General features: G+C 43.8%; 1 protein-coding gene across 15 annotated transcripts in view; it reads left to right on the top strand.

The window, feature by feature from the left end:
- The first annotated feature begins 325 nt into the window (after positions 1–325).
- The window catches only part of LOC126182918 (RNA binding protein fox-1 homolog 3-like), a 402,959-nt gene continuing 380,653 nt past the window's right edge, over positions 326–22,631 (top strand). For all 15 annotated transcript variants that reach the window (XM_049924900.1, XM_049924896.1, XM_049924893.1 and 12 more), the window contains exon 1: positions 326–769. In XM_049924900.1, coding sequence (XP_049780857.1) covers positions 758–769 — 12 coding nt within the window. In that variant the 5' untranslated portion in view covers positions 326–757. The remainder of the gene's footprint in view (positions 770–22,631) is intronic.

The raw sequence follows: 22,631 nt of genomic DNA, 5'->3' as shown, positions 1-22,631 counted from the left end.
GTCTTTAATTCCTCATTACTGAGTTTTTATCTGGGAACGGGAGTCTCTTGTGCATATCATAATGTTCCCATCACTGTTCCGACATCAGGAAATTACCAGCGTTTAACTTAAAGACTTTTGTTTAGATGAAAGAATTAACATTAATTCGTTGAGAGTTAGTTTCATGCTCGTACATGAAAGCTTACGGTTTCAGTCGGATTCAGTGCCGCCACCACAGCCGAGAAGAGGGCGCTGTCCGTCGGATTGTCGCAGTTGCACCAGCTGCCGCTAGATGTCAGGGCGGTGGAGTCGCGCGCGAAGCGTTGGCAACAGTCCCCGCTGGCTGGCGGTGCGGAGGGGAATTCATTGATCTGCATTCTGCAGGCGAGGCGGTAGAGGCGGTGGGGCAGTCTGAAGGTAGCAGCCAAGTCGGGAAAGTGAAGTATGTTGCCGGCCCGCGCGAGTGTGTGAGTGTGCAGTCGCTTACCGTTTCGCGTCCCCTCGCCTTACGAGCGTGCCTAACCCGCTGCCCGGCTATCGTAGTCACAGTTCTGCGGCGCTTGTTACCGTGTGCCCGACCGAGAGAGTGACCAGTCCGAGTAGCTCCGTCGCCGGTTGAACGTGACGTGTTGTGAACGGTGTTTCCGTCCAGGCTGGTCGTAAGCCGGGCAAGGGCGAGTGCGGTGTGCCGTCGGTACAGAGATTTCTATGTGCTAGCCGTTCATCACCAACAGCCAAACTGTGGGGCTCAGGGGCATTTTTTCTTCCGCCGCAGGGAATGTATTACCCAGTAAGTACGCCCACTACTTATGTCGATTAGTGCTCTAGGATAACGCAATACGTCTCAGCAATCGACCGCTGCTCCGCAGCGGTGTGGTCGCTAGGTTCACTTTGTTCAAGTCGTCAAAAATCAGAAGCGTATTTCTGTGGATTTTGTGTGTGTGTGTGTGTGTGTGTGTGTGTGTGTGTGTGTGTGTGTGTGTGTGTGTGTGTGTGTTTTGTTTATCTGTGTAGGTGCTGTCAGACGAAGTTAGTAAACTGTATGAGGAGTGTTCTACGTAGAAGCATAGTAGTTGAGAGCTAGAAGAAATGACTGTAGCTGTTAAGTGTGCTATAATACAGTTTAAATTGTGCTTGCATCGTTGATAGCGATATTGGTTGCACGCTATTGCGTTCGGGCATTTCTTATTTAGTTTACCATTGCGCAGCGAATGAGCTTTTGAGACTCAGTCCACAGATGTGATTTACGATTTCTACTTGATATGCTATCCGTATCATTTATCGTTCTTTCTTGTAATAACATTTATTTTTTGCTCTTGAATTAGCAGGAATATTGGTAAATTAGGGGCGTATTGACAGTGTAATGTATGGTCAAAAGCACACGTAATTTTCCTTTTGCAAGGCAGGAGCCTCATTTAGTAAATGATTACCGGAAATGTCTTGAGATTACCGAGCAAGAATGCCGGAACGGGGACTGACGACACAGTACTACTAGTAGTACGCCGGCGGTTGAGAGTTATTCGTGTTTACGGCGAGTGACGAAGTGTGATCAGAGAACTTCGTAAGCGAAGAGTGTACATTCGCTTGGCGGGTCAGCGGCTGAAGGCCATTTTGCTCTGGCATCAAACGCCGCCCAAATATTGCGGAGTCAGACTGGAGATGGGATCAGTGTTGCTCGGGGGTTCCGTTTTCACGGGGAATTTATGTAGTTACAGAATGGATTTCCCTTGTTTTCTGTAGTACTCACGGGAACGTCCGTTATTATTTGGACGAAATATCCATTTTAGATTCGGTCTATGTAGAAACGCTTCCTGTAAAAATTTAATATGGATAGTATCTATCCCCTATCTGATTTAGTTTGGGTGATACATTGGCATTGTTTGTGATATAAATCATTGTTTTGTTCTCGTGGTTCAACAATACATTGTTAAAAAACTGACTTTGGGTTTCTACCGTGACGTATTAGCGTAAACAGCAATTGTGTACCATATGGAAGCGAAACTAGCTCATTTGCTCTGCGTGAAACAAGATTTTGTGGGAGATACCGTTTTCACAAATGGAGAAAAACCGAATAATGTTTCATTTTATTTTTGTTCGTAAAGTGCTGTGCTATTGTCAAATTGTGATATGCTTCTTCCAGTAGTGATTGGAACATGATTTAGTTAACATTTTGGTAACTGTTTCTTAAAGGTAATCTGCTTAGATTAAAAAATAACACTAATACATCTGTACGTAGCGACAGTAGCCACGAAAGGGATGCGTCGAACTTCCCCAGAACGAAAATTTATTGCGCAGTATTACTAAGTCATACTTCGGTGTCGCCCTGCTCTCTGTAAGACATGCGCACGGGCGACAGTTATACATTAGGACTGTAAATCTAGTTCGATCATTGCGGATATGGTACTGTTTGAGAAAAAGATATTCTCGTGTTATCGTGTCTTTGTCATTAAGAAAAGAAAGCCTTTGACCAAGACGGCCCATTAATAATCGATAGACATTAAGTTATTTTTTGTGACTAGCTAATTATTGTAAGGGTGCCCTTAATTTTATGTAGTGTTCGTGAACAGGAATTTAAAGAGTGGATACGCTGCGATAGTCATGTTGGATGAATGACGTAAGCCATAAGGGAGAACTCTACTTTCAGAGTAGAGCAGTTCGCAAGATAAGTTCCAAGGAAAGTCACTGTTTCTGGTTTTCCGTGAAATTGGGGCCGAGCGTGGAAGAGCGTCTCGCGGCGGTGTTTTCATCGTGAAGCTTCAACGTGCCACCTGTTAGCAGTACGCCCATATGCACCAGTCTGACTCACCCAGTCCGTCTGCTGCTTGCGAAAAAAGTCCCAGCGTTGAAACTGCTACGGGCGATGCCTCTTTCTTGCGTTTGATTCATACCTTCAATCAAATTGATTGGTTATTTGTCGCTGATAACGTTTTTGCAGATCCATATGAGCGATCGTTTAATTTGCGAGGAAGTAGGATCGAAAACATTTTTGCAGTCGACTCCATGTGCCTGCTGATATTATTAACTTTGTGTTCTGAAAGTTGTTGTAAACAAACTCTTTTTAACAGTTGAGACCAGTTAAGTTTTAGTTTGCCACCGTTTAGGCAATTGAGAAAGCGGCTCCATTCAGTCTGTTTGCAGGAGACTAACTGAATTATCACTCTTCAGTGTTGCGACTGTATATTGAAGAGGTACTCGTAGGAGGAGTAGAGTTTGCAAAATAATATCGGGAAAGTATAAATTCTGAACCAGGTAGAAGCTGCACAATATTTGTGTTTGAAAACCCGGGGTGGTCCTAAATAGTGCTTGAAGATAAAGCGGGGGAAATATTAGATAAGTCTGTCAAGCTTTGTGAACTTTGGGTTCATTGTAACATATCAGTTGCACTGTTTCATTGCAGACTAAAGTTGCAGCATAATGTAAACTGCTATTTTTGTGAAAATACTTTACCTGCTCATTGTTAAATGGTTCTTAACAAACTTGGGAGCATGTATAGTCAGCGTTCTTCGCAGCATGTCTCCATTTCCCATATTTTTCTACACCGAATTAGGTGACCGCTTTAGGTTGAGTCTGTTTTGAGCGAATTTAAGTTAGTTTCAAAATATATCTGAATACGAAAAATTTCTAATTTTTTAGGAAACAGATCATCACTACGCCAACTCTGTAAATCCAAAATTGTTTGAATTTTATAAATATTGTAGCAGCGAATGTGCTTAGAGTAACTTCGATGATAGAATAAAATTTGGTGACGATGTACAAATTAGCTTGTTTGGCGAAATACCTAATAAAATTGATCTCAGTATTTGAGCTTAGGTGTAAACAACTTCCGTGGTCTGTTTTTAGTTTGGGTATATTTCTAGGCATCCACTAGTAATATATAAAAACTGGAATTTCTAAAACAGTTAATCTGTTTTGTGAGATAACCTTTGCGTTTTGGCAGGACGTAGGTAACGAATATAAGGCAGCAGAGATCCATTTGGACGACTGGCGGACTGACGCGGTGATTGTGACTGCGGCGAGAGAATGGAGGACGCTGCGTGCAGCTGCCCGGAGGGATTGTTTAATAGAACATGTGCATGTGGCGCAGGCCGTCATGCTACCAGACTTCTGCGCCCGCCTCGTTGCCAGATGTCCAGCCGAACTTCGCGCCCAAGCCGTCGTCCGCTGCTGGTACGCAGAGGGCATCCCCCGGTCACACAACCACGTGTTAGCTTTGTGTATGCCTGCGAATGCGTCATCACACATTTACGGACTGATGACACACGTCAGTGTAATTCCACTGCAGTTACTCACTTTAATGGCGCCGGAGAACAGCATTTACATCGATTCAGTTATTTAGGACACCGGTTTAGATTTTTCTGACCATGCGACGATTTAACCGGTATATCTAAGAAAGCAGTGAGGGAAGATTTTGTATGTGTTGTTGGAGAACTCTTTAATACTTCTATTTATTCTTCTAGGAGCTGACTTGAACCAAGATATCATGGGTGGCTGTGAGGGGGGGGGGGGGGTGTAAGTGGAGACTTCCGGTAGAGTACGGATCAAGGAATAAAAGTACGTCCTCTCCAATTCAATTAGTGTTTGACTACTTGCAGCGAATGTTTGTAGCTTAACATTCCGCGAGAGCACACGTTTCTCTACGGCGTTATGAAACTAGCAAACACCTACCTGTACACCGGAAACGACATATTGACTTGCAGAAAATTTGTTTCTTGTGTGAAAATGTGACCATAAGGACATCCAGCACCATCTGTGCGGTGCACGCTTGGTGTTAGAGAAGTGTAAATAGTGATTGGTCGGGTTTGCTTCTGTTCTACAATTTAACTTTTATTGTTAACCACTTTTCGGCTTACAAGGCCATCTTCAGACATTTACTGAATGTCGGAAGATGACCTTGTAAGCCGAAAACTGGTTAACAATAAAAGTAATATTGTAGAACAAAAGCAAACTGGTGCTTTTCATTTATTATAATCTTGTTCTACCAAGAACCGACGGAAGATTCTGTTAAGTGATTGGTCGGTTACGACTCGCCGCAAATGTGTATAGTGCTCGGCCTGTCTCCTGCTGGGTTCAGCATCGTGGACATTGAGCTTAGCAAGCAACGCTGAGAAAAGATAAGGTCCCAGGCAGAAGAAGCTGGATGTAAACGAGGCAAAACAAACGTGTTTACATTAGCTCTGTATACACAGGCTCTCTACGTGCGGTGGCCCGTAGATGTTTATTGTGAACAGTTGCCCATACTTCCTTTTTAAATAACTGTGAGTTGTACAGTGCTTCTCTTTATGCTCGCTCATGATTTCATAATGTGCTTCAGTAATTGTAATTCATAAGAGTGGCCTTCGTTTCGCTATAACATAAAGTAGGTGAGCCCCGTAAAATGAATAGTCTCCGGAATTCTTTGTGCGTGCGCGCACATCGGTTATATTGTCTGCCCGTGTCTCCTGCGTCCCTTGCAGTGCACTTCCCAAGTTTCACTCATCAGGGTGAAGTTCTGAAGGCTTCTTCATTGATGGAATAGTTCATGTGACGCCATTGGCGTCACTTTTGCTCGCTTGGAAAGAAACTGGACGCGAAGCGAACCATGAAAATCGCTTAACGCTTTCGGACTTCTCTAATGGGGAAGGTTACCGTTTCGAAATACAAAGACTCGGGACGTTTATCTGATTGTCCACAACCAGCGGCATATCAACTAACGACCTCCGTGCGTCGCGTCCGCTCCGCTGCTCGTTTCTCATTCGACCTTGGCCGCCTGCTTCCGAGCAACGAGCGGCACCTGCCGCCAAGTTCGCCCGATAGACTGTTATACAAGCACTGACGTGGCTGAATTCCCAGCGTAAAAATTTTCTATTTATTATGCGAACTCTGCGTGGTAGCAAAATCTTTTCGCTACCCACCCCACCTCCCCTCTCACCTCTTACAGTGAAGTTACATTCAAAAGAATGTTTCTTTAATGTGATAGCATTTGTTTTATCTGCAGTAATTTTTGGACACACTAACTTCGATGTCCCGTCCTACGTTACTGACCCACTTCAAAACACTTGCATTCGTTAAAGTTTAGGGGCATTAATTAATTTTTTCTGTTTGTGATTGTGGATCTGCTGTCTGCCTCAGATATATGCAAGAATTGGTTTAAAGTCTCTAGGGCAACAATCCTCTCCTTGGGGTGAATTCATGCGCTCAGCATTAAACACTGGAAAAACATGCCCAGTTGCGTAGATATGGAAAAGTAAGGGATCGTTCTTTTTTTCTTGTCTGACCCACGATAACTTAGTATAGGTACATATAAACGTTTGACGGACGCTTGGTGCTTCAAGAGTCTTTGTATTTCAATACGACAACCTTCCCCATTAGAGAAGTCCGAAAGCGTTAAGCGATTTTCATGGTTTGCTTCGCGTCCAGTTTCTTTCCAAGCGAGCAGAAGTGACGCCAATGGCGTCACATGAACTATTCCATCAATGAAGAAGCCTTCAGAACTTCACCCTGATGAGTGAAACTTTGGAAGTGCACTGCAGGGGACGCAGGAGACACGGGCAGACATTGCTGACTATAGTTGTGGTGCATCTTTCTACAGCCATCAGTTTTATCGAACAAAGCCAGCTTCTTTCGGAGAGAAAGTGAGTTTTGTGGATGTTCACTGAGAAAGGTCTCGCTGTTTTTCAAGACAGTGAGGTTCTGGAGCACAGCATCATAATTTTGATTTTAGAGTTTTTCACAGTCACTTCAGTCTTGTACCGGAATTGTTTGTTCAAGAAAACCGGGGCAGATTTCCTCTCCCATTCGTGTTCAAATAAATCAAAATTTCTCTTTTGACATCGAAGCGACCGTAAATTTCCTTTCACTGAGTTTTCATAATGATGGAAGACGATGTAATAATACCAGCTGCGAAGAATTTCTTGGAGAAAACATAATTTCCACAGAGCTCCATTGTCAATCATATGGATATCAATACATTATCAGTTACTATTATACGGCCATTTTTCCGTCTGCGAAACAATAGTACGTCCGGAATTAATTGCGAACAACGTCGTATTCGGGACAGAGTCATAACGTACGTATAAGGAGCACAGCGCCAACACCAATAGGAACCAGTGAAACACTATCCCCTGCAAAATTACAGGCTCAAACTCGGGTGCTCAGACACCAAGTAGTAGAAAGAGCAGAATAGACTGTTTGCTAAACAAGTTGATACCAGATGTACTTATTCGATCTATTCACAAAACTCCCCTGTTTTTCTGCGTTCCAGTGACAAGATATAAATATAGATTTTAGAAAATAAAGTACTAACTACCATATTCCATACATACATTTGTTAACAAAGTGAGCTATGCGTCTGAAACACCATTTACCAGGATGTTGTGGAAAGTAATCCCTCCTAATTTTTGTGTAAAACGTCTTAAAAGTTTTCACATAAAACCAACTTTGTTACCATTCTACGTCATCGTTTTTCAAGTGTACACATTTATTTCTCAACGTACTCAACCCGGCGACGAACATATTTCTTCCAACGAGAGGCCAGTTTGTTGATACCGCCACTATAGAATGTTTGACTTTGTTGGCAGAGCCACAACTTTACTAGTTTGTACCACTATGAAAGTGAAGTCGTCGTAGGTGTTAGTTAAGCTTGGAGACAGTTGCAAATTGGATGGGAGCAAGTCGGGACAGTGTAGAGGATGGGATGGTCGATGACAGTGAACGCAAGGCGTCGGATTGTTGCAGATGTCGCAGCGCTCTTGCGTGGCCTAGGATGGTCATGCTGAAGGAGGGTGCTCAATGGGTGGACTAAGTCTTTGAATTCGTGCTTTGTTTTCTGAAGGTCTCGCAGTATACCGACACAGTTACGTCACGCACCACCATGCTACATGCTACAATTCGGAGCCCTCTAGCGAAACGTGGAAGTCAACCGAGTAATATGCGTGGCACGTAATACCTCAACCCATCTTGTGAACAGAATGAAAATTCGGAGGTATTACTTTTTAGCACGCTTTTGTATTACTTAGTACATTTAAAAATTGTTAATTTTGATAGCAAAAAATGTATTAATGACTCCTGTCTGCCGCCATCTGATGTAACTTACAAACAGGAACAATGGAAAAGTACTACAAAACATGTAACAAAGAATTGGTATTGTGGGAGGGTATTTTTGAAGGTATTGCAGAATAAAAGCAGATCATTTGCCTCTTAAGCTGTCCTGTTTTGTAAGGATGACGTATTTGACGCAGTTAAGAGCCCACCTAAACAATCTTTGGTTGTCTGAAGGCTACTGCCGGTTGAAAACTGTGTTCGGTTAAGCAACAGAAGCAAGCCTTACGTCTTTCGTCGGTACGAGGAGAAAGCCGTGAGAGGACGTCGGGTCGAGCGGCCTTAAAGAGCAGCCGACAGGAATGCGCCCAGTGTGCCGCGGGACCGGTTTTCAGCGGCAAGACGGCCTACCCTCCCCCGCCCGCTACTCTGGTTGAACGTTTCCTCACAGCGAGTGGCCGCCGCCAGCGCGCCGTTCGTGCCACGCCGCTCACGTCAACTTGCTCGTGACAGGCTCCATGCAAACTGCTTCGGGCGCTTCGAACATAGCTCCAGCAATTGGCCATTTTTGTGAAACTGTCTCTCTCTTCCCGTCTTCTGCTAACAGAGCGTTCCAATTCGGAAATACCCGCCGATGTTCGCAACTTACTATCCATTGTGGAGTGTACGGAATAGTGTGCTGCAGTAGACCTTGCGAGAATCCTGATTATTGTCGACCACATGGGTCGTTAGTTGCATTACCCGTTCCTTAATATGTTTTGTCCGGTGGCACCCGTCGGGTAAAAAGCACTCACTGTGGTCATTAGAGAGGAAAACGAAGCAGTCGGTACATTTTCAACTGAAAAAATCCTGACATTTGCTTTAAGTGATTTAACGAAACGACGGTAACCTAAATCTGGGTTACTACTAGGAAATTTGAGTCACCTTCTTCCCGCATGCGAGCCTAGTCTCTCAAACTTTGCGCCTCCGGCGTGGTGTCTTGGTGGAATAATGCTAGGTATTAAGGCTGAAGCTACGACATTGTCAACCCCATTTTAGCCTCTGCGTGACCGTGACCTATGGGCAGTGAACGAATCGTTTTTGGATTACATCTATTCCACCAGTCAAATGCAGTAAGGCAATTAGCATTTTGATCTTAGAAGGTATATATATTTGGAAAAACATTAGTCACTCCAGAAAACATGACGCTAATATTGTATGACATCGCATATAGCTTTGATAATGGTCTCAATTTGGTGAGGAAGGTCCCTTAGGGCTGGCAAATCGCGGGGGATGTTTGACTCGTTGTTCCAAATAGTCCCAGACATTTTCTGTGGGATCAGTAGAGGATGATTCCCTACAGTGTATCCAAGAGTGCGTGAGTACTGAAGCCAAAAACGCAGGTATGCAGTCCTCTGAAATTGAAATTGCTGTTCTAGGGGGAAAAAACAGGAGTGTCCACGGCATAGTCATTATAAAGTAGATGAAAAGGCGAGTGGTTCACGAATGAGTGGGTGCAAATCATGGTATGAAAACACTCTGAAACATCACAGAACCACCTTAGCCTAAAATACACCTTCCACACACAGCGGGTCAAACATCTCATCGGCCGAAGAGCGCCCTCGACTCCATGTAGGGTTTGAAAAGAGGCGAAATCTAGTCTCTTCGTACCACACTACAGGTATTCAGTCGGCTATTGCCTAGTTACCATGTTTTATCCACCGAAGACTCTGCCTGGTGCTAACTCTACACAATTTACGGCGCTCCAAAGCGACCAGCCTACTTCTTTAAGGGTGAGTAATATTTTGTCCGGTGATCATATTTTCTAACCCACCGACACACCAGGTTGAAGATACCCTTTTGATAAAATATCGATTCCTGCTGCTTGAAGTAGTCAGGAACTGCCTGCTGCACATCCTGCGCCGACAGGCATCGTGGATCCTTCAAGGCCATATTTGAGGGACCTAAGGCTCGATAATCTCATAGGGAGAGATCAGTCCCGAGGCTTCCACATGAGTTGGTGTAACTTGTGCGTTACATTTTCAATGTGAGGACGCGCGTCATCATGAAGCAGCAGCACCCTACCATTCCACAACGGTAGTTCTCGATATGTGCTACCCCATACGCTTTCTTCATTCTCCCGTGGGTGCATATCGGTGTTTTTCCTTCGGCAGTCAAGAAACGAATAACAGCACAGCACGTTGGTCCTGTTCCGACGCATATGTGGTAATGACGTAACCAGAGTTCACATTTCTTATTTATAGCACGCGGATCGGAAAGACACAAATGCCACACTAAACCTCGTAAAATCAGACTAGACCTTCCCTCCTTAGACAGATACAAAAGTGTAAAAGGAAGCTGAAAAACCAAATCAGATGATGATAATAATAGTTCTAGAAAGCTTTCCAGTTGCGATGAGATAATATATACCAGCAGTGCTTCAAACTTTTCAGTTGGCTGCAAGAAAAGGAAGGGGAAGATAGCATCTTAATGAGACGAGTAACTTAAGGACGCCAGTGTAACAATGAATCGTTTGTTACTGTGTTTGTGGTTGGATGTGAGCCAGATAAGTTGAGGATTTGACGCATGGGGTCATAGGCTATCATTATCGCGTCCGCCCCTCTTTTTTACAGTAATCCAATTCCTCTGCGGGGCAACTGTCCCATCCACAGACGCCGATCTGACGAGGTCGTCGATTCTACATCCCGACCCACCGACTGCTAGCGTAGGTTGGAGCAAAAGTCACAATGAAAAGTCGACGTGTTTTACACATGTACACTATCGTACAGCTGGACATCTCACTTGAATGCAGAGGAAATTGCCTTTGTTGGACGTACTTGAAATCCTCTGTTAGATGTCAACATTTTATGATGCCAGTTTGTTGTGAACATTTATAAAACTAAAAATAATTAAAAACCCACTGTTATAGTTGTAAATACTGGATCTCTTCTACATTTCTGTTAAAGTATCTCAGGTGCAACCTTTGTCTGTTATGCAAAGGTTCAGTAATACTGCAGTGTGCTCGATTGAAGATGATGTATTACTACCTGACGTACTTCTAAAACGCAACTAACATTCGGTAAGTCTCTTGAGTCAGCACACGTTTCAGTGAAGCCAAATCCTTGTTGACGGACAAACACTGAAAGAAAACAAAGAACAATGTGATTTTGGTTGTAAAATTTTGCAGACTGAACTGACGTCTTATCCTACAGCACAGACAATGAGAGATGAACTCAGACAGCTAGCAGCGTTGTTCCCTGTTTTTCAGCCGCGAAACGCAAACGGCTGCGACAACATTGACGTTTCGCCAGAGACATACAAAATTGCATAGGGTGAATTGTTGAGGTAGACAAGCGCGAAACAGCCGCGCTAAGCGTCAGAGAACTTCTCTCGTCTATTCTACAACGAGGTCATGCTGTAAAGTAATGCATCCGAATTCTTTTTTGTGGAAAACAGTAAAGCTTTTAAAATAAAACAAACGTTACTAACAGTCAACATATTTGCAGTCCTTTGCCGCTAGAGGGATCCGAATTGTAGCCTGTAACATTGCGATGTGTAACGTAATTATGTCAGTGCGGGAAAAACAGCGTGCTGTAATCGAGTTCCGAATTCGAAGAGTTCGTTCACACATGGTGCAGCCACCCTCTCCTTCAGCGTGACCGTGCCAGACCACACATGAGCGCAGTGATATCTGCAACAGTCCCACGACTTGGGGTCACTGTCATCGATCATCCTCCGTACAATCCCGACTTGGACCCATTCCATTTATATCTGTCTCCGAAACATACATAACATCCGCGAGTGTTGGAACTGTGCATGCAGAAGTAAGGGTACGGGTCCGTGAACGAAGTCAAACATTCTACCGTGACAATATATACAAATTGGTTTCTCGTTGGGAGAGATGTGCTCGTCGCCATGGTGACTGTGTTGGGAAGTAAGGTGCACACATTAAGAATAAAGATGTAGAATATTTTGAATATTACAAAATTGAGGCATTACTTTTCAGCACGGACTGGTATATCGGCAGTTTCATTCATGTGCGAAGTCAGTTACGTATACAGCTGTTCAGTTATAGTACTGCCACCGAAACTGGGATGATGCAGAGAATCTGGAAATCAGTTCCTTCTTTCGAAATGGATTCATTGAGGAAGATGGTAAAATAGTACCTCCTTCCACTCGTTCCTCGAATGTCGAAATGAAAATGTTGAAGTAAACGACTGCGGAATAGAAAATTTGTTAAAAATATGCATAGTAGCAAAGGCTATAGGATCTTCTGATGTACTTGCAAGATTCTGTAATGAGAAGAAAGTTACCCACGTTCTCCGAGCTGTTAATTGTACGTCGCTGGGCAAACTAAGCCTTCCAAGCAAAAAGTAGTTCGTTTTCACAGAAAGCCTCATCGGATCGGTACGCATAACTATAGGTTGTACTGCTGACCTTAATTTATTCATTGAATAATTTCAGAAGCTCTGTGAATTTGTTCATAGTTGATGAGATATACACAGGACGCACGGAGTAACAAGAATGTGACGTTCTTGCAAAATTAGGCGGAAGATTCCACTAATGTTAGGTGCAAGATTTGGAAGCGGGAACTGGAAACAGCAACAACCCTCATATATCCAATGTGTAAATGCGGAGCGATTTAACGACCACCTAAAAAATATTGCCAGGAAAGAGTAACTTAAACTCGCTTTATACTGATTCGCTGGTATTGCTCGTGAGTCTGCGATCTATACCAGGTAAGACTGAAGGCAAAAATAGGGAACATACGGGTTAGATTAATAAGGCCAAGAGCGTCACGGAGACGCTCATCAAATTCTGGTAGCAGACGCTATTGAAAAAAAAAGCTTTCTGCATCATGGAGAGGTTTGTTGTCAAAGTTTCAAGAGTGCACCTTCTAAGGAAAGTCAGATGACAGATTTCTTCTACATTCGTGTTGCCGACTATGACGGATCAATCAAATTCTAGCTCATCCGGAGGTTTAAGATGGAAGGAAGAAAATAGTAAATTTAGTACTGCGCATCACATCCCGTAAGGTGGCTTGCTCATAGACAACGTTTCTGAATTGTACTGTATGTCGTTGAGTAATTGTTCATTGACAATGCTGTACTGTCATTGTGTGGGCTGTTCATGCACGTATTCTTCGTATGTTGTAATTCCTTTAACATTTCACAGTGGATTATCGGCGTTTCTAATTCGATAGATCACAGTAACTCTAGCGTTCTTACAGCACGGTGAAAACAATTGTGCACATTGTTAGTAACTTAGACGTCTTAGCGACCTAGTTTCCTGGTCACTTAACTCGAGGGGCATTCCATAAATAATGCAGCTCCTTTTTTTTTCTTCTGAAAGCAGGTTGGTTTAATTCAGGATTCCAATACACCGTACTACTCCCCACTCTTTCAACGACAAGCCCTTATTTTTCAACATAATCTCCTTTAATACGACGACCTTACAGCACCTTATTGGGAGGGGCTGTATGCTCGCATAGCACCACTCTACTGGTCGACGTCGGAGCCAATGTCTTGCTACATCAGCAACCTCCCAGACATCCACATACTGCTTCCCGCGGAGTGCATCCTTCATTGGGCCAAACAGATGGAAGTCTAAAGGTGCGAGATCCGGTGGATGAGGAAGAACAGTCCAACGTAGTTTTGTGAGCTCCTCTTGGGTGTGCAGGCTTGTGTGAGGTCTTGGGGTTATCAGGGAGTAGTAGTTCGTTTGCGTTTTTGTGGGGATGAACACACTGAAGTCGTTTCTTCAGTATTCTGAGGGTAGCACAATACACTTCAGAGTTGATCGTTTCATCATGAGGCAGGACATCAAACAGAATAATCCTTTCAGACTACCAGGAGACCGTCGCCATTATCTTACCGGTTGAGGCTTCGTCTTTGAACATTTCCTTTGGAGGAGAGGTGGTATGGCGCCACACCATGGATTACTTTGTATCCAATTCGAAGTGGTGAACCGATGTTTCATCGCCTGTGACGATGTTCGGTAAAGATTGTCACGATCAAACTCGTAACACGTAAGCAATTCCGCACATATGGTTCTTCGTTGCTCTTAATGATATTTCGTTACGTGGCGAAGAACCCAGTGGGCACACACCTTCGAGTACTGGTGGACGAATGTGACAGCACTACCAACAGAGAGGTCCAGTTGTGCAGCAGGGTATTGGGGTGTGGTCTGTCGATCACACACGAATGGGTGCATCCGCACTTTCAAACATTGCAGGTGTCGTAGCTGTGTGCGACCTTGTTGCGACGATTACAGACGTGTCCCCGAACGACTCACCAGCTTCTTTTCACTGACAGGTCTCTGTAGACACCCCGAAAGTGCCTATAAATATCTACAATGCTCCGTTCCATAATAAGAAACTCAGTGACAGCCGTGCTTGGAGCAATTTTGAAAGCTTCGTGTAGCGTTGCCACCTGGCGGAACTTCATGAAACTATAGAGGCTGAAGCGTGAATACTCCACTATGTCCCACAAAAAATTCCCCATTTTTTTCAACCGAAAATGGCCAAGAAAGAAATGGGTTTCATCACTTAACGTTAATGTTAAAATCACCCATTAAGATCTAACTTAAATTTGAGCAGCGTTACGTAACAGTTGCGCCCTTACATTTAGTACTTCGTACCAATTATTTTACGTAGCTCTAATCCGACAATTGTCATCCATAAATGTGATGGGATGTGAAATAAAATCCTATCACTTACACAAAAACAGTACAAAATCTAATTAAAATCTTAAGCAGATATTTGCATTGTTTTATCCGTTAAAAAATAATATAAAAAATTAGACATTCACGTTGTCAGTTTTTTAATTGCGAATTTGTTGTTATGTAATGATAACTACAAATAAAAGTTGTTTCTATACATCACCGTAGTTGTCGCGATGACAGTATATGAGATTTGGATACGAAAGAGTTTTTCTTGCAGATCTGTCAGGTCACTAGTGTGTTGAAATTGAGTGTACTGAAACAGTTGAGCCTGTACACGAAATGAGTACATGCGAAAGATACCGAGGAATACAGCAGCAGAATGTATACTAAAATCTTAAGCGACGAATAACATACCCCACTCTGGCCTCCTGAATTAACGGTTTGCAACAGAACGCCATCCGTTGTCTGCTTGTAACAGATCTGCTGGCAGCCAACAAAAGGAACCATTCATATGCTCTCCGTGAGGTGCCCTTCCCTCTGCACTTATCAGCGAGCAGTCAGCTGACAACAGTTCGACCGGTGCTTTTTTTGTCTTGTCGTAAACCCTTCCTGTTCTTGACTAGTGTGTATATGACACCAAGAACTTTCTGCTCGCAGCGGCAAGCAGAGTGTAAATTGCGATGCTGTCTAATTTATGACTGTGATGGGTGCTATTCAAAGACGGCAATAGCTAAGTGTAACAAGATCGTGTAATGTTTCGAAGTTGCTAATGCACATTTAGTACGGATGGCATTGCCTCATACTTCGGTTAATTTTGTCATACAAACCATTTACAAAGAATCACTCGCATCTGGATGCAATCTGATAGATCGTGCTTCGTACTTCATCTGCAGCACAGCGTTAGAATGAAAGAAAAAAATGGATTACTTAAAACTTATTTAAAATACTTTGTTGTTGTCATACATTTTAAACTAAAGAAACTAAGGGGTGCAACACATGTCGTAGTGAAGCTGGAAATCCTGTTAGAGAAAACCATCTGACTACCAAAACTAATCATCATTGTTCTTTACAAACACAACCAGCCCCGGATCGTCATCAAGTAGTTCACTTCACCGGGACACGTGTAACTTAGTGGTTTATATACAGGATGTAAGCGATTAGTGTTTGCAAAGTACCACAGTTTTGTGGAGGAAGTAGAGACGAATAGTTTTGTGTATGACACTTGTGGTCTACAAAACCCACATAAACTACAGTGCAAGCGCGCCGGGCAAGAGTTTCATATTCTCTCGCACTCTACGCGCAAACTGTTCATCATTTAAGACTAATTATGCCTTTCAGCGTTCAGTCTGGAGCATAGCCGCCCTTATAAAATTCCTCCAAGATCCCCTATTCAATGCTAACATTGGTGCTTCTTCTGATGTTAAGCCTATTACTTCAAAATCATTCTTAACCGAATCCAGGTACCTTCTCCTTGGTCTGCCCCGACTCCTTCTACCCTCTACTGCTGAACCCATGAGTCTCTTGGTTAACCTTGCTTCTCCCATGCGTGTAACATGACCCCACCATCTAAGCCTGTTCGCCCTGACTGCTACATCTATAGAGTTCATTCCCAGTTTTTCTTTGATTTCCTCATTGTGGACACCCTCCTGCCATTGTTCCCGTCTACTAGTACCTGCAATCATCCTAGCTACTTTCATATCCGTAACCTCAACCTTATTGATAAGGTAACCTGAATCCACCCAGCTTTCGCTCCCATACAACAAAGTTGGTCGAAAGAGTGAACGGTGCACAGATAACTTAGTCTTGGTACTGATTTCCTTCTTGCAGAAGAGAGTAGATCGTAGCTGAGCGCTCACTGCATTGGCTTTGCTACGCCTTGCTTCCAGTTCTTTCACTATGTTGCCATCCTGTGAGAATATGCATCCTAAGTACTTGAAACCGTCCACCTGTTCTAACTTTGTTCCTCCTATTTGGCACTCAATCCGTTTATATTTCTTTCCCACTGACATTACTTTCGTTTTGGAGATGCTAATCTTCATACCATAGTCCTTACATTTCTGATCTAGCTCTGAAATATTACTTTGTTCGTTCTGAAGCAAAAATTAATAGGACCTTTTATGCAGAAAATTTAATGTAGTTAAATTATGTACGTGGATAAATTTTCCCTAGAGGTTGCAGTTTTCGAATTAATCAAGAAAAGGTACAGAAGGCTCGTCTAACACACTCCGACCCTCACAGTCGATGCTCACCAGTGAGTTTTAGTATGTTGTTCATAATACTCTCTCCTACAGTCTTACAAAAGTTTGTGGCCGCACAATTGATTTCTCTTATATTCAACCATACTGACATACGGCCTGGAGAGCGGTGTGCGGACCACATGCCCCTCCGTGCCCGCATCAAGTGACGCCTGTTGGCAGAGGATCACACCGCGGCCGGTCAGTACCATTGGGCCTTCATGGCATTTTCGGGCAGAGTTTTAGTTTTTATTATTTTAAACGTACCAGTGAGTGTAATCAACGTTACTCAGAACTAATTACGAAGAAAATTCGATCGAAACTAAGAAATGAGCACAGTAGTTCCGTAGTCAGAAGGCCAGGCAAACTAAACGATTTATTCGGCAATATTATACTGTTCAAATTCACGAAATTTGTAGGTAAAATTTACTTCAGACGTCAATTTACAATTTGTAAGTGCCCGATTTTGCTGGTCGCTGATGACATTGTTCTCCTCAGTAAAAAAAGTGAAGAATAATTACAGAACCTCTTGAATGGAACGGTGTACGGACTATTGAATTGACAGTTAACCGAAGAAAGACGAAAGTAATGAGGATGACAGAAGTGAGATTACCGATAAAATTTACGTAGAAACTGTGGAGACCGAATTAAGAAGTCGTAAAATAATATGTGGCCCGCAAAGGAAGGACGACATAAAAGGCAACTAGCACAGGCAAAGAGAGAATTCCTGACCAAGAGATCTATTCTGGTTTCGGGCTGGGGTTTCAGTGTTAATTTTTTTTTTGTATCATGCGTTCAGAGAACAGCATGCATGGTAGTAATAGATCGTGGGGAAACAGCATAAGAGGAGGACCGAAGGGTTTGATATACGGTGCCAAAGAAAGATGTTGAAAATTAGGTGGATTGATATGAAATGATTCTCCACGGAATCCGAGAACCTATTAAAAAGAAGATGAAGGGACAGGCTGTTATAGGACATGTATTAAAACACCAGGGAATAAAAAAAACTATAGGGTATTCCAGATTGGAATACATCCAACAAGTAATTGACATACGGTGCATGCATGCATATGCTACCCTGACAAGGGAGGGCAACGAAGTTCGGGTCACTGATTTACGTCAGACTTAGTGCACTTTTAATATTCCATTAGAAGAACTTAGTGTGCAAGTAGTAAGGGTTAATATATAAGCGATTTCGAGGTAATTACAAGAGGTTTACGCGTCAGTGATGTACCGGTGCGTTGCGACCTTAGCACAAGCTGGCGGCGGTCATGTGATTAGCGTTCAAGCTCAATAACTAGTGGATCGCTGAATCTATACAGCTAATGTTGTTAATTTGTTTTTTTTTTCGATTTATATTTTTCAACATTAGTCATACTATTTGGTACATATTACATTTGAAAGGTGGCACAACTCTGATGACTACGGAAACAGTGTTGTAAATAATCGAAGCTTTCTAAATTTGAGTGTACACAGAGCTCAGATGAAATTAAAGAGAAGTGTAATGTGTGGTATTCTTGAACGCTCCTAGAACATAGCTGGGATGCGCAGGAGGGCGCTATAGCAGCCAACACGATTGGCCGATCTGAGGTCGAGAGGCGCACTACGGACAGCTGTTGTATCAGGGTCTCCTCGCGTAGCGGCTTCGCTCCCGTATCGAACGGCTCGCTCGAAAAGGCACAGGTCAGCTTAGCCTCCGGCGCAGCGGCAGCTTCTCTGTCCGCCCATTCGCTTCTCTCTCCCGGAAATTGGGGGACTATACGACAACCCTGCTCGTACCGGTGCGACATTTCGATTGACTTTGGAAATTTCATGGTCTCCGGAATCAGACGCTGTTATTAGCATCTACCTCTTTATTGAGAATTTGATTAGATATCTACCTGAGGCTTCTGAAAACAAGACACACATTTCAGCCGTGCTCAATCGGGCTTCGTCATTCACCAAAAATTGAATTTCTGAGGTAACTTACGAGCCCCAGTACGGGCTCTAATTTCTCTTATACTTTATGTATCAAGTCATTAATATGAACATGTTTTTGTTGAAATTTGCCAAACTTTTTTTACAGAAAATGATTTTAATATAAGCAGCGTCATATCGCGAAGTACTTACTCCGATAATAGATTTACACAATGAACTAGCAGTGTTATGTGGAATTACTGTGAACTGAAACTGTCACTGTTTGGAAAAAAGTGAAAAACCAAGACAGATAGATGTGATCACAGTGAACTTTATTCCGATTAGGGACATGACACTACACAAATGATTGGCAATATAGACCTATTCATGCTATGTGACTATGGAAATTCGGTATGGAGTAGCGCCACGACCTGCTGCAATCAGAGCGTGCGTGAGTGAGTATTCTGCTGGGGAATACTCTGCCACGTGGTTTGTTAGGGCATCCACAAAGCATCAACTGTGACTGGCTGACGAACTGAGCGAACAAGATGCCGACTGACCATATCCTAGACGTGTTAGACATTTCAGGCGAACGGACAGGCCGGGGCAGCAGTGATACCCGTTCTTCGAAGAATGCTTGCACAGTCCTTGCCACATGCGGCCAAGCGTTGCCCTGCTCAGGTATAGCATGTGGAACGACGTATAGGAGAGGGAGTGTAAAACGTCCCTGATGTAGTTGTAGCTCTTCACATTGCCCTCAGGATGTAGGAGGCGAGATCCTTGTTACAGGCAATGGCGCCACCAAACAATCCTACCTGGCGTTTTGTCCGCTAGGCCGTTCAACAGTGCTGTCTACCCAACTGCGTTCACTCACTACCGCGGCGTCGAACGCGTACGCGGCCATTGCTGTAGGCAACTTAAAACGGAAATCGGCCGAAAACACATTTTGCCACTCAGCACACCATTGTCGGCGTTCACCTGCCCATTGCAGTCTGCGGCGTTGGTGGGTCCTGCTCAGTGGAAGCCGATGTACTGTCAAGCGTGATGCCAGACTAGCTCGCAAAAGACGGTGTCGAACTGTCGACGCAGAGAGGACCATACCCGTTGCAGTGCTCCAAACGTCGCGCCAGCTCTGTGAACGAAGCTGTTCTACCAGTTATGGCCAAGATGACTGTCATTTCGCGCTGCGGTCACATTGTGTCGTCCAGTACCCTGTCGGCGCTGTGTGCTGCCCTCTTCTCCACACAGGTTCCACATACACTCCACTGTTGAAGGCATTGTGTCCTGTAAGAGCCGCATTGTCAGGGAACGACAGACCCACCTCCCGGAGACCAATCATTCTGCCCCATTCGAACGTACTTGCATGCGGATGTTTCACCATGTGAAATGAAATGGGCGAGTCATAGTGGCACTTAGTTACACGTTTCCACTTAATATGACGGCAACGCACAGACTGATCGTTGCCTAACACTGAACTGCCCGTTCACATAAGAGGGCACTGTTAGGCCTACGTCCGTGCACGCCATCTCTCGGCCATTTAAATCACGTATGGTTCCGCTGTTCTACACGTCCTCTTATTGTGACGTGTTGCATCTGAGTGTTCCACTTCTACAAAAAGTGGTGTTCCTATTAACAATATTTTGACATTGAAAGTACAGTAAGCTGCATGGCGCTAATACGCTTTTGAAATCATTACAAGATATATTTTTTACAGTATCAATTATTTTCACCGTAGAAATCTGTTCTGCTTCGAAACGGGAAATGTTTTACTTGTTGGAATATTCTATAATTATACACGAACAAAAAAATTATTCTGTGGTAACAAAAAGCGCGACACGACGTAACATTAGTATCTTAAGCTACGGTTGATTGAGGTGTTACGGCATTCTGTTTGTGTCATCCCAGTGTTCCACGCGTGCTTTGGTTCTCGCAATATCTCCTGAAGCTTAGTGTAATATTTTCAAGTTCAATTGAGTATCACAGCGTTAGTTTCTTAACGGTTTGAACTTCGTTTTTATCATTATTATTTGGAGAAAGCAGTTCAAAGTAACTGGTTGAGCGAAATGGGCAACGGGTCGCTGAACATGACATTTGGGAGTAGCGGAGTTTTTATTCCCATCTTACCCTCCAGATATATGGCTTCTGTAGTTTACTTGCATCCGTTACGGCAGATGTTGGGATGGCTCTTAAGAAAATTCCACACCCAGATCCCTGTCGTCAAACACACACACCGGTCCCCAGTCCGTGTCATAACCCGATCTTATTCTCAGTGACCAGTGACATCATCGATAGCACTTTTTGACAATTTTTCTTGGAACTTCACTCAAGTTTTAATTGTGTGCAGGAATGAAACTCGAACCTGATAAATTTGCCCACGAATGACTAAGGTTCCAGGTTCGAGTCCTTGTGCGGCACGCAGTTAGAATCAGTCAGGAAAGTTCGATCACGGCATACTAAGCTGCAGAGTGAAAATTCATTCAGGACCTTTTATCATTTCTTTGTGTATAAGTACGAACAACAGTTGAGGGAGAAAAGAAACTTGAGAGAGAATTCAATAGATTTTATTATATGCACTTAATACTAATTGCAAAATTATTTCCTTCGCGTGACAGTCCACTCCTGCATATACGTTGTGGCAGGAGCAAAATACTTTACTGAAGAACGTTCTGCAGTTGTATGGCAGTACGCATGAAACACATCGTGCTAGAGCAGCTAACTTCTCAGTGAGTCAACAGAAACAGTAGTAAGGCTTTGTCGCGGTGCAACAGATGGGGTCAGAAGATATTGTGGCACTTAAGTTTGTCCACAGGCTTCAGTCACCTTCCCCCACCTGTTACATGCGGTAACTCCGCACTCGATTAAAGGGTCCGATGTGGTGGGTAGGTTACTGTGTTGGTAAACTGAGCTCTCTGAGCGAGACGGCGTGGAATCGCGCAGCGACACGGCATACGTCAGTGTGTTTGTGCGCTAGGGAGGGACGACGGGTATCACTTGTGCGGCTTCGCGTAACCGGCCGAAGCCTGCAAGCGCCGCCATGGGGGCACGTGTTGCGTAGCGAATCAGTCGTCGCCCACGGCTGGCGGCGCTCTGGCTGTGAGCGGGTCAGTGATTCCTGGTGGCGCCCACGTGGGACCAGATATCCCACTGCGCCTCGTGCTGGCCTTGACCGCCTTACACGGCGTGCGCTGGTGCGCCGCTCCCCCCGCGGACTTACTCGCTCTTCATGCCCGCGGCGCCTTTCACGAACAGCCGCCGGGAAGGGACCAACCACCAATGTAACTATACAGCCGGGCGAGATATCCACCGCATACGGGGGCATTGTGGAAAGTTCTCGACCTGGCACGGTGTCAACATCAACGGAACATCATGCTGGTGCTGTTACAAAGTGTCTACTTGACCTACGGATCGACTGACGTTAAATACTAATCCTTCTTCCTTCGGACGTATGCGAAGCAGTTCCATTTACACTATCTTTTAAAGTAGCCTTCTTTTAAATGCATAATCTTGTGTTATATCGTCATAAAAACATGGTTTTGAACTGTTTATTAGCAATTGAAGTTCCTAAAAAGTTGGCAAATATTTATAGAGTGACAGTTGTTTCATTCTCTGCAATTTAGTAACGCGGGCAGCTTAATCCAAAGGTGGCCGTAGATCTTTTGTATATGATCCACGTGAAAGTTGTCGAAGACGGCGAAAATAGTGCACAATGCAGCTTTGAACTACGAATTTCTGAGCAGTGTTTCTTCGTTTTAAATTAATCCAACGCATTGTTTGCTCCGGCTTATTGCTGTTGTAAAGACGTGTTACCTTACATCACATGAGAAACAGTTGAAGCAGTGATGAAAATTTGCGCTAAAAGAATGT

Source organism: Schistocerca cancellata, chromosome 1 (genome assembly GCF_023864275.1).
Source record: "Schistocerca cancellata isolate TAMUIC-IGC-003103 chromosome 1, iqSchCanc2.1, whole genome shotgun sequence".
In the NCBI taxonomy this organism is placed as follows: domain Eukaryota; kingdom Metazoa; phylum Arthropoda; class Insecta; order Orthoptera; family Acrididae; genus Schistocerca; species Schistocerca cancellata.
This window is presented reverse-complemented; position numbering and strand designations above follow the sequence as displayed.